Raw genomic sequence first — 12269 nt, forward strand, 5'->3', positions numbered from 1 at the left:
AATACATAGAGTTAAAAACTTTATTGGAAACTATTTATCAAACTTCGAAGAGTTGCTTATATTTATATGGAACAGCTGACATTAGAGTACTGGTTGTATTGGCTTATTTCTTCTTACTCTAGTTTTCTGGATTTGCCTTCTGACTTTTTGGTTTGGGGCTCTCTGGATAATCTTCACTAACCAAGCTGGTTTTCCTGCTGTGAATACAATGTATCCCATGCTCAATCCCAACACAAGTCCACATCCATAACCCATCATTGCAAATTTTCAAGTAAGTGCTCTTCCATTATCATCATCTTCATCAAATATTGATGGAGGTGCTTCTGTTCCCTCACTTTCCCCACATTCCTTTGACAATGGAAATCCACATAACTGTAAGTTACCTATGTAGGAATCATTTGTGAAAGTATTAAACTGATATCCTCTAGGAATCGGTCCCACGAGATTGTTTTGAGAAAGATTTAACACTGCAAGAAATATCAGATTCGTCAATTGCATAGGGATCCTTCCTTCAATCTTATTTGATGAGAGATCTAATGATTCCAGTGCTAACAAATTCCCCAATGATGATGGGATTTGACCTGTTAGGCTGTTATGAGAGAAGTTGAGCACCAAAAGATCTTTAAGTTCTCCCACTACTTCGGGAACCTGTCCTTCGAATTGATTGCTTGAAAAATCAATAGTTGTGAAAATATCTAATATTTTCTCAAAAGTTCTCTCCAATCCTTTGATTGTTAAAATCATGGAATCCTTATAATATAACTCTCCAATATAGTATGGACCGGCTGGCTGTTCATGGATATCCTTCATACCCTTCAAATTTTGAAAGAATTTATTTGGCAAGTGGCCATTGAACTCATTCTGAGAGACATCAATGACTCGCAAACTAGTAAAGAAAGATGTGCTCCTCAAATTTGGTACTGGACCATGAAATTTATTAGATCGCAGGACAAGGATTTGAAGGCTCGAAAGTACACCTAACCAACGAGGACAGGAGTCATTCAAGTTGTTGTTGCCCAAATCTAGAAATTCCAATTCACTGCAATTCACCAAAGATCGTGGTATGGGTCCTTCTAGTTGGTTGTTATTGAGGTTAAGACTTCTCAACCAACTACCTTCATCAGTACACATTCTTGGGATTTTGCCATCGAAGTTATTCATTCGTAAATTCAGAACAGAGAGGAAGCCGTAATTTCCAAGACATCTTGGAATGATTCCACTCAGGTTATTCTTTGACATGTCGAGGACTTGAGGGAAAGTTATATTGCAAAACCCTGAAGGGATTTCTCCAGTCAATTCATTTTCTGAAATCAAGAGATGATGTATTGAATGTGGTGGAGTAGGAAGTGGTCCTTGAAGCGAATTTGAACGAAGGTCAATTGTCTGAAGAGTCTTCCCAGGAAAGTGGTCTACATTTGTCAACAAATTGAAAGAAAGGTCCAAATAGGTCAAACTCTCCCACCCTTCGGCCTCCAATTTGGAAATGGAACCCTGAATTTTGTTATTAGAAAGATCTAAATGGGACAAAGTCTCGGATGCTCTCAAGAAACTTGGGAATTGGTGTATGTTGCAAGAAGAGAAACACAAAATATTTAGCTTGGGGAAGGTGGAATTCACATCATTGCTACAGCTACTCAATGATAATAAACTGTTATTTGAAAGATCAAGCTCCTGTAAATTTCTAAGCTTTGACAGCATGCATGACTCAATGTTGCCACTCAAATTATTTGATGAAAGATCAAGTAAAGCAAGATTCACTGGTAGACTAAACAACCAACCTGGCACTCTGCCATCCAGCAAGTTTGCAGATAAAAAGAGGCGTTGAAGATTTGAGAGTCCACTTATATTGTATGGAAGGGGACCCCCTAAATGATTATTGTTGAAGGCCATGTCAGTAACTCCAGTGAGGTTAAATACTGATGATGGAAATAAACCATGGAAATTGTTAAAAGAAAAATCCAACATAATTAGTTTCTTGAAGTTCCCAAAAACATCTGGAATTTGACCTTCAAAATTGTTAGATTTTAAATGTAAGAAAGTGATTTTGGTGAGGTTTCCAAGAGATGAAGGGATTGACCCTGTGAAGTAACAAAAAGAAAGGTCAAGTTCTTCCAAGTTTTCAAGATTTCCAATTGAGTCTGGTAACTCGTCTGAGAAACTTGTTTCTGAAAGGTGCAAAAATCTAAGGGGACTACTCCAATTTGATTTAGGGAGATAACCACTGAGAAAATGATTTTCTCTTAAAATGATTTTTTCTAGATACGGAAGGCTGAAAATTTCACTTGGAAATTTTCCTTGCAGTTGACAGTCATAAAGACTCAAACGCTTTAACGAGGCAGTCAAGTTCAGAAAGGAATTTGGTCTAACCAAATACATATCCACATGGTCAAGGAAAAGATCTTCTAACTTTGTTAGGTTATGCACAAGCATGTTAAAATGATGGTTATCGAGCATTAATCGAGGAGTTGACAGATCAAGTGAAACCAGTTCTGACAAAAGAGAGATTTGCTCTGTAACCATACCGTGGAACCCTGTATAAGAAAGATTGAGATGGGTTAGACTCCTCAACTTACTAAACTCAGAAGGAATTTGAGAATCAATGAAATTGAGGTGGGCAAGGTTAAGCCACTGGAGATCCTGAAGGAGGAAGAGGCTGCTGTTGGATGGAAGATTGCCTTCAAGTAGACTACAACTGAGATCAAGGCCAATCACGCGACCCGTCATGCTGTGGCACGTGACACCCTCCCAGGAGCAACAGTCTATACTTTGGTTCCAGGATTCTGTCTTAGGATAAGAATCTCTACATATTTCAGAGTCACTGACAAGAGACAGGCTGTTCTTGAACTGGATCAAAGCAGAACTATGTTCAGAAGGGCATGATTGTGGAGGACGAGATGATAGAAGGGATATCGATGAAGAATTAACTTGGAAGAGTAAGAAGGCAAAAAGGAAGCAGAGCATTCGATATAGCCACATTGAGCAACAACCCATCTTTCTTTATGAACTGAAAGAAGTGAAGAATTTGGATTGTATGAGACTATTGAAGACTGAAGAGAGATGGGTTCTTGTCCTTATATATTTGCGCTTGGAAACTGTGTTCATCCAAGCAAGCTAATATGTCTACTCCATTTGTCAATTATACAGTGATTGCCTATTTAGGCAACTTCCCTGTATCTTTTCTGGTGGAAGAGACTTAAATTTGAAAGACATTAATTATTAGGTAGACATTTTATTTTATCACGCCAGTCTTTAATATCTGTCTCACATTTTAATTTTATTGGATTTATAACTAAGACGTAGCAATTCCTATAATGAACATTAAAATTTAATGAATGAATCTTCATATTGGATACAAAGGGGGTTGTCTTTAGCAAAAAGAGAGTATACCTTTGGCTTTGTTCATTGGAATCTTCAAAGACATACCGACACTTTAATATGATCAAATGTTTCTACATAAAGAAATGTTTTGAAATCAACATCTCGATGGTGACAGAAGCACTAGAACAAGGTGTAAATTAGTAGTTTGTGCAGAAAGGCAAATCAGAGAAGTTTTTGGAGCAAGGTGGCAGAGCATACTTGCCGGTTTTGACTAATTAAGAACACTGTTCAGGAGTTTATTAGGCTTAGTTTTTAGGTAACATTTAGTTTTTGGAGTAACGTTATGCAAGTGAAAACAAAGATTTGCACAATGAGTACAATCTTGAGGCTTTATTAGAGTATTGCAGGCTTCAAACTTTTATTTAGGAACTAATTAAGTGAGGTGGTCTGGCCGTCCCCAAGGGCTGCAATGCCACATATTTGTTACCGCCCGACACAGCTGTAAACAATAAGTGTTGAGAATAATGCTTGTACATGTACTTAGCTGATTAATTGAATTAAGACATGCAGTTACTTGCAGTTATTACATGTTAAACTATCTTTAAACTTCCTTTAATACTTGTAATCCATGCCTCAACACTTGTTACATGCATTACACTTATGAAGACTTGGATTCTACTTTTTTGTGTATAAATAGGGCTGTCTCATATGAATAAAGTATGCCTTTTATTAGAACAAATTCTGTTCTTCTATAAAATTTCTTGTCTGATTCATTAACAGTAGCTTCATATAGCAACTTTATTCCTGTCCTTACTTTATCTTCATGGTATCAGGGCTTACTTTTGATGTTAAGGGATTGTTTTTGTAAGATAATCAAAAAGCCATTTTCGAAAATCTAAAGAAAACCATCATTTTTGCAAAATGACCTCAAGTAATATTCTTAGTCATCAATCTCTACCAAGCTTCAATAAAGAGAATTATGCAATGTGGTCAGTTAAAATGGAAGCCTATCTTTGTGGCTACGACTTTTGGGATGTCATAGAATTAAGAGGTGAGGTGCTTGTCCTAAGATAGATTGCAACCTTCACACAAATTACGCAACACAGCAAAGAAGTTGCTAAGCGATATAGAGCGTTGGCATGTGTCCATGGGGCTATTTCGAATGTAATATTTATAAGGATAAAGGGATCCAAATCAACCAAGGATGCATGGGATAAACTTAAGGAGGAATTCCAAGGCTCAAAGAGGACAAAACAGATGCAAGTGATGAATTTATTGAGGGAGTTTGAGACCTTGAGAATGAAGGATACCAAAAATGTCAAAGATTACATTAACAAAATCATGCGAGTGGTGAACCAGGTGCAACTATTGGGAGAGAATCTTTTTGAAAGCTGTGTAGTCCAAAAAGTCCTTGTCTCTCTACCAGAAAGATTTGAATCTACGATTACATCCTTAGAAGGGTCAAAGGACCTTTCACCTTGACACTTAATGATGTAGTGAATGCACTCAAAGGAAAACAATGCGAGTTGATAATACAATAGAAAATGCTTTATTTGCAAAGATGAAAGCCAAAGCAAGAGGTGAGTTAAGCATAAAAAAGGGCTCAAGCGATCAGAAAGAGAAAGAAAAAGGAAGGCTTTAGTATAACAAAGTCCATGGGAAGAAAAACAAGTTCTAGATGTGCTCTCATTATAAGAAAAAAAGCCATTCAAAGGCCTATTGTTGGTTTAGACCGAGTGTAAGGTGTTGTGCATGTAACCAATTAGGTCATCTTAGGAAATTATGTAAAAATAAACTAAAGAAGCATGATAAGTAGACTTGTTAATATGGGCCAGGCTCGATAGGCCAGCCTTTTTTTTTTATTAAATATGGGAAGGGTTGGGTCTGAATATTTGAGGCCCATATTATAATCGGGCCTAAATGGGCTAGCCCGTTTGATTAGGGGGCTGACTCGGGTTTGGGCGGGCTAGCCCGATGGGCCAAAAAAAATTCTACAGTGCTAGGCAAGTAAGATCCAAGACTAAGAAGCCCAAGCTAAGAGCCCAAGACCCTAACTCCCTAAGGACCTTAACCGTCGCCTAAGTCCTAACCGGCTAACCCCAAATCCCCAAATCCCCCCGCCACACGAGCCATTTGTGATCTGTTAGTGGGAGCTGTTTCTGCTGTTGTTCACTTGTTTTGGTCTGGGTTTTGACTTTTCTCGCCGTCTTGCGACTCTCGCTTAAGCTTGGAGGCAATCGGCAATAAGCAATCAGCAATAGGTAATCGCCTAACTCCCAGATCCCCAAATCCCCTATCGCTGCCCGAGCCATCTGTTCTTTTATAGCACTGCAGCTGTTCTGGTCTAGGTTATGGTCCTTATGGACTTCTTTCGCTGTCTCGCCTAAGGTTGGAGCCAATCGATAATCAGCAATCGCCTAATCCCCAGATTCCCAATCCGCCCGAGCCATCTCGCGGTCTCATTTTGCTTCCCAACTATAAAGTTTTTCAACTTCTCGGTTTCATCTCTTAGTTCTCACTCCCTATCTGGCATCCGACCATTGACATTTGGCCATCGGCATCGACGCATCACCCCTGGTATAAGGTATAAACTAACACCCCATTGTCGGTATTAACTTCTCAAAATATGACAACATCTGGTATTAACTTTTTCCAAATGATTTGTCTAACTGAAGACAGAAATTGTCTTGCCTTTGAAATTCTTACTCAATGATTTGTTATTTGGGCTATATATGCTTGGACTTTTCGATGATTAATTTTTTGTTTATGAGCTCCCTTGGCCACTGGTGTCTTTGTCACTGTATTTACTTTGATGACAATTGACAATATTGCATTCTATTTGGAAATTTGTTTGGTATTATCTTTCATTATAGTGGCACATGGAGGACCTTCAAATGTCTATTGCAAATTGAAGAAACACTTTGTAATTTATTAGACCAAATTTGTGTTAAATTCTTAAGATATACATTTTATTTTAAAATCAAAAAGAGCATATGGTATTCTATATTTTAAAGGGAACATGAAAATATGAAATCTAATTTTGATTATACATGGGACAACTAAAGAACCTAAGAGAGAGAAAATATAAGATAATGAATGATAGTGCCTCAAGGCAACAGAATTTGATGTCCCTCTCCTTTCACCTCTCCAAATTAAGAACTTTTGAAGCTGTTTATTCTACTAATTAATATACTTGGTAATCTTATAAGTTGGAGAATAAAATACTTTTATCCATTGACAATACTCACCACCAATAGATACATTACCTAACAAGGGTGATGATATTGTTAAAAAGAGAAGAAAAAAAATGAAGAAATACATAAGGGTAGCCTTAACAAATGCACATGTGCTGTTTAAGGACAATAATTCCCAATTTCCAAATCCCAAAATTTAAATAAATAAATAAAATAAATGTAAATATAGATTCAAAAGTTGCATATATTAAACATTATGGCTTATCATTTTGTGATGCATGCTGAATGTACTGTTCTTGGAGTACAGTTTTACCACACTACCACTCTTGCGGTCTTGCCTAGTGCTCTGAGTTTTCTCCTACTTGACCCACTTAAGACTGGACCGATCTTCGGCAGTTCAGGTAAACCTTCAAATACTTTTAATAGTAATTTTGTAGAGAAAATTAGAAATGTTAGAAGTGGTTTAATTTTTGTGAATTGTGAATTTGTGAAATGTTAGAAAATGAATTCACCATTGTCTATAATCCAACTTTTGAATTGAATCAATAAGTTTTTATAAATTTTTAATATTTTTTTATTCATGTTTATGTTATTTGAAGGTAACGGTGATAGATCAATCAGTTGAAAACAATATAAATGTGGATGATGACATGAACATTTTGAATGAGGATGAAATTCCCTCTCAATCTCATATATATGAATCTGAACAATTAAATAAGAGGGTAAAAAAAGAAACTTCAAATGTTTGGAATTATTTCACTAAAATAGGCAAAAACCAAGATGGAGTAGAAAGGACAACTTGTAATGGTTGTAAAACAGAGTATAAGGTTGGCCCTAAACCCGGTGGCTCTAATTATGGCACTTCACATTTGCGTCGTCACATTGACACTTGTAAATTCATTTCCTATTTCAACCCACATCAAATGCTAATGGATTATGAAGGGAAAGTAAATGCTAGAAAGTTTGATCCTAGGATTTCACGTGACATGCTTGCTGAAGCCATAATTAAGCATGACTTGCCTTATGCTTTTGTTGAATATGATAAGATTAGAGCTTGGGCTAAGTATGTAAATCCAGATGTGGTGATGCCTTCTAAAAACACTGCTGTATCTGATATCCAGAGAATTCATTTGAGAGAGAAAGAGAAACTTAAACAAGCCATGGCCAAGGTACCTAATAGAATTTGCTTAACTTCTGATGTGTGGACAACATCTACTTCTGAGGGTTATATTTGTTTGACTACTCACTTTGTCAATGAAAATTGGAAGTTATGTAGCAAGTTACTCAACTTTTGTCGTATGCCTCCTCCATATACTGGAGTTGAATTAGCTGTTACTATATTTGATTGTTTGAAAGAATGGGGAATAGATAGAAAAGTTTTCTCTCTTACTTTAGATAATGCTTCTGCTAATGATAACATGCAAGGTATCTTGAAAAGCCATCTTCATTTGCAAAGTAGCTTGATTTGTGATGGTGAATTTTTTCATGTGCGTTGTTGTGCTCATATATTAAATCTTATTGTTCAAGAGGGCTTGAAAGCAGTCAATGAAGCATTGTTTAAAATTAGGGAGGGTGTGAAATATGTAAAGGCATCGGACGGGAGGATGAAAAAATTTCAAGAATGTGTTCAACATGTTGGTATTGATGCAGGTGTTGGGTTGCGTTTAGATGTGTCAACTAGATGGAATTCAACATATTTGATGCTTGAGAGTGCAATCAAATATCAAAAAGCTTTTGCTAGCCTCCAGTTTGTTGATAAAACTTATAAATATAATCCATCTGATGAGGAATGGGGGAGAGCGATGATAATTTGTGAATTCTTGGAGCCCTTTTATGAGACCACAAACTTGATATCTGGTTCATCTTATCCAACTTTCAACTTGTATTTCATGCAAGTTTGGAAAATTGAATCGATTTTAAATGAGAATTTGCATAATGAAGATGAGGTGATCAAGGATATGTCTCAAAGGATGAAAATGAAATTTGATAAGTATTGGAAATATTACAGTGTAGTGCTTGCATTTGGAGCTATTCTTGACCCAAGGATGAAGCTTGATTTCTTAAGATTTTGCTATTCTAAGATTGATGCTTCTACTTGTCATGAAAAGTTAGAAAATGTGAAGACAAAGTTGTACGAGCTCTTTGAACAATATGCAAGCAACACTGGTGCATCAAGTACATCTTCTTACTCAACGAGTAATTTGCCTAAGCAAGCTGGAGGAGGAACTAAACCCAAGGGATTAAAGATCTTTAGTGTAAGTTATGTGTCTTTCTTTCATCTTATTACATGAGAATTTATGTTACTTTATTTATGTTTTGATAATTATTTTTTTTGTCTATGTATTTAAAAATTGTAGGAGTTCAAAATGTTTCAAAATGAAACAATTTCTATTGCTGGAAAGTCTGAGTTGGATGTTTATTTAGATGAGGCAAAGCTTGATTATGAAGTGTTTGAAGACTTGGATGTGCTTAATTATTGGAAGGATAATGCTAAGCGCTTTCCTGATCTTTCTGTTATGGCACGAGATGTATTGAGCATTCCGATTACTACGGTAGCATCAGAGTCTGCTTTTAGTATTGGTGGTCATGTTCTCACCAAGTTTAGAAGTTCCCTCCACCATGAAAATGTTCAAATGCTTGTTTGCACGAAAAATTGGTTGCATGGCTTTTCTTTAGCTGCTGATGGTATTGTTTATTTTATATATTTTAATGTCTTTAATCTTTACTTGTTAAATTAATAATTTTAGTTAAAATTAAAACTCACTATATTTTTTTTTTATGATTATGAATATTAGATGATGATTCAGAGTTGGAAACATCATTGCTGTCCAAACAAGACTCAAATGTTTTGATTGAGGATGAAGATTGAGAAGAATATAAATTAGTTTTGAAGTTTATAAATATTTGATTTTATACTTATGTTACATGCTAATGGGATTGTAGTTTGTGTATTTATGTTAAAGATTGAAATTTTATTTATATTTGATGTAGTGTATTTGCTTATTTATGTTTAGTGTAATTTATTTGTTTATAATATGTTTTTATTATTCAATTTATGTATTAAATTATTGTATAATTTTATTGATAAAAAAGTAAAAAAAAAAATAAAGAAGGGCTGACCCAGCCCGGCCCATGGGCTAGCAAGGGGTGGGTTGGGTTGAAAATTTTATAGCCCATACAAAATATGGGCTGGCTCGGCCCGGCCCATATTTTTTCAACCCAAAAGGGCTTGGGCCGGGCTGGGCCGGGCCGACCCATATTGACAGGTCTAATGATAAGGCACCCTAAGCAGATGAGATGACTAATGTTGCCAAAAAGTAGTTGGTTATGACCTTGGCAAACTCAAGATAGTTGACTCAAATCAATGGTTGTTGGACAACAGTTGTTCAAATCACATGACCCTTAACAAAGAACTTTTTGCTGAACTTGATACTTTGCATCACGTCAGTGTTGAAATAGGCGATGGTAGGTATCTATATGCAGTAGGGAAAGGTACAATCAACATTTAAACTTCCTTGAGAAACAAGAATGTCACAAAAGTGTTGCTTTTTCCTGATATTGCTCAAAATCTCCTAAACGTACGCTAAATGGTCGATGATGATTATGTCTTGCTTTTTAAAGATAAATCATGTATTGTGTATGATCCATTGGGTGAGTTTGTTATGAGTGTACCCATGAAAATAAAATGCTTTCCTATGAGTCTGAAAGATGTTTGTTATCCAGCTTCTGAGGTAAAATCGAATATGACAACCCTTTAGCATAAATAGTTTGGGCATTGTAATCTTGGTTCCTTGGTTTAGGTTAACAAGTCAAGCTTGAAGGAGAATTTGTCTTCCTTAATTGAATCAAACCAAGTTTGTAGTACATGTCAGTTTGGGAAACCTACAAGAAATCCCTTTCCATTTGCTCATTCAAGTAGAGTAATCAAGAAGCTTGAACTGGTTCACCGATGTAGAAAGCCCTATAAGTGAAGAATCTCTAAATGGAAGCAAGTTCTTCCTAACCGTCATTGGTGATGCTTACAGAATGTGTTGAATTTATTTTATGAAACATAAATCCGAAGTGTTTAATCTCTTTTTGAAGCTCAAGGCTAGAGTTCAACAAGAATTTGGGACAAAAATTAAAACTTTTAGATCCAACAATGGTGGAGAGTACAAGTCTTTAGAGTTCTCTCAGTATCTCAAGAAGGAAAGGATTCAACATCAACTCATAGCTCTTTACACTCCTCATCAAAACAAAGTTGGTGAGAGAAAAAACAAAACTATAATAAAAATGACTAGGTGTCTGTTATTTGACAAAGAGCCACAAAAGAGCTTTTGGGTGGAAGCAACCAATACGGCCATATATTTGTTGAACATTCTCCCCACAAGAGCTTTAAGAATTGTAACTCCATATGAAGCTTGGTTTAAAAGAAAGCCATCTGTAAGTCACCTACATGTTTTTTGATACATTTGTTATTAGCATGTCCCTAATGTTTTAAGTGATAAATTACAATATAAAGTGGTGAAAGGAATATTTGTAGCGTATAGTCTACAATCAAAAGCCTACCGCATATATCATATTGACTTTGGAAAGATTTCCATCAGTAGAGATGTAAAGCCCGACCTTATAAAATACTAGTCATGACATACATGTGATGATAGCATGATTGCATGCTAGGAGAGTCCCGAAAAATTTATAAAAGTCGGTATTGTACCTAAAGGTACAACAAAGTTGATTTAATCCTTGAACTAGATCAAATAGAAATTTTAAGGTGAGATTAAGATCGTCACAGTCCAAGGATGACTGAAAATGGTAATTCAGAGTTTGAGGATCAATTTGGAGTCGAATCAGAATTTTCACTATCCAGGGGTAAAATGGTTATTTACCACCTGGGGACAAAATGGTAATTTTTAGAAAAGATTTATTTGGCCCCATTTGACTTATTGGAGTATGATTTGAGTATTGGAGTATGATTTGAGGTTTAGAAGTGAAAAAGTTTAATTTCGGTATAATTTGGAGTATAGGGGTAAAATGGTAATTTTGTCACTCTAGGGGAAAAATTGTAATTTTCCACCACCAGGACAATTTTCCAGCACATGGTCATCCTTTATCCTCATTTTTGACCTTTGACTAATCATGTGGTGGAGATAAAATGTTTAAATTTTTAAAATTTTAAAAATGGACCAATAAGAAAATGTCATGTGTCAAGCTTAGGATAATTTATTATTTAACTTAAAAATCAGCATAAATCAGCCCATTACTCTCCAAATATTCAGCCAAGCAAGGAAGAGAGGGAAAGAAAGGAAGAACAAACCCTAGGTGAGGAATTTCAAGAAAAAAAGTGTGAAAAATCAAGGAAAACAAGTGAAAAAGGTAGGATTTTTCAACTTAAGCTTGAAATCTATTTTCCTTAAGCATTTCTCCTTATTTTCCATGTTTAAATTACATGTTTTTGTGATGAATTGTTGGCTGATCAAAATGGGTTAGGAGAGAGAAAGTTGTTGGATTGATTTGATTTTAAGTTATGTTAGTGTTTTTAGTTAGTTTAGCATATTTAGAAACAAAACAACAAGAAAAGAATTTATTTTCTCCCACAACCATTAATGGCCGAATTTACCATGTATTGAGTGAGGATGAGTTTGATTTTTATTCTAAGAGAATTGGTTAAGAAATGACGAATTATGGTGTGAAAAAGCAGTAGGAAAAATCACGGTGTTAATGCACCATTATTGGCCGAAAATTTTAAGAAGAAAAGTGAAGATAGTTTTGCCAAAT

The 12269-nt window shown here is 35.6% G+C and overlaps 1 protein-coding gene and 1 pseudogene across 1 annotated transcript; one reads left to right on the forward strand and one right to left on the reverse strand.

Annotated features, from left to right (window-relative positions):
• Window positions 1-81: 81 nt before the first annotated feature.
• On the reverse strand, window positions 82-2991 carry LOC18594186 (receptor-like protein 6; annotated as a pseudogene).
• A 3777-nt stretch (window positions 2992-6768) lies between these two features.
• On the forward strand, window positions 6769-9381 carry LOC148761584 (zinc finger BED domain-containing protein RICESLEEPER 2-like). Its single transcript, XM_088808650.1, has 5 exons — window positions 6769-6913; window positions 7012-7028; window positions 7112-8767; window positions 8870-9197; window positions 9308-9381. Exons 1-5 carry the CDS (start codon window positions 6769-6771, stop codon window positions 9379-9381), a joined length of 2220 nt encoding a protein of 739 aa, XP_088664776.1.
• The last annotated feature ends 2888 nt before the right edge of the window (window positions 9382-12269 follow it).

This window comes from Theobroma cacao, chromosome 7 (genome assembly GCF_053813885.1).
Source record: "Theobroma cacao isolate CCN51 chromosome 7, ASM5381388v1, whole genome shotgun sequence".
Lineage (NCBI taxonomy): Eukaryota > Viridiplantae > Streptophyta > Magnoliopsida > Malvales > Malvaceae > Theobroma > Theobroma cacao.

Coding starts and splice junctions, on each gene's coding strand:
- LOC148761584 (XM_088808650.1), top strand. CDS start 6,769: ATGGCTTATCATTTTGTGATGCATGCTGAATGTACTGTTCTTGGAGTA. Junction 8,768..8,869: donor AGGGATTAAAGATCTTTAGT/GTAAGTTATGTG, acceptor TAAAAATTGTAG/GAGTTCAAAATGTTTCAAAA. Junction 9,198..9,307: donor CTTTTCTTTAGCTGCTGATG/GTATTGTTTATT, acceptor TATGAATATTAG/ATGATGATTCAGAGTTGGAA.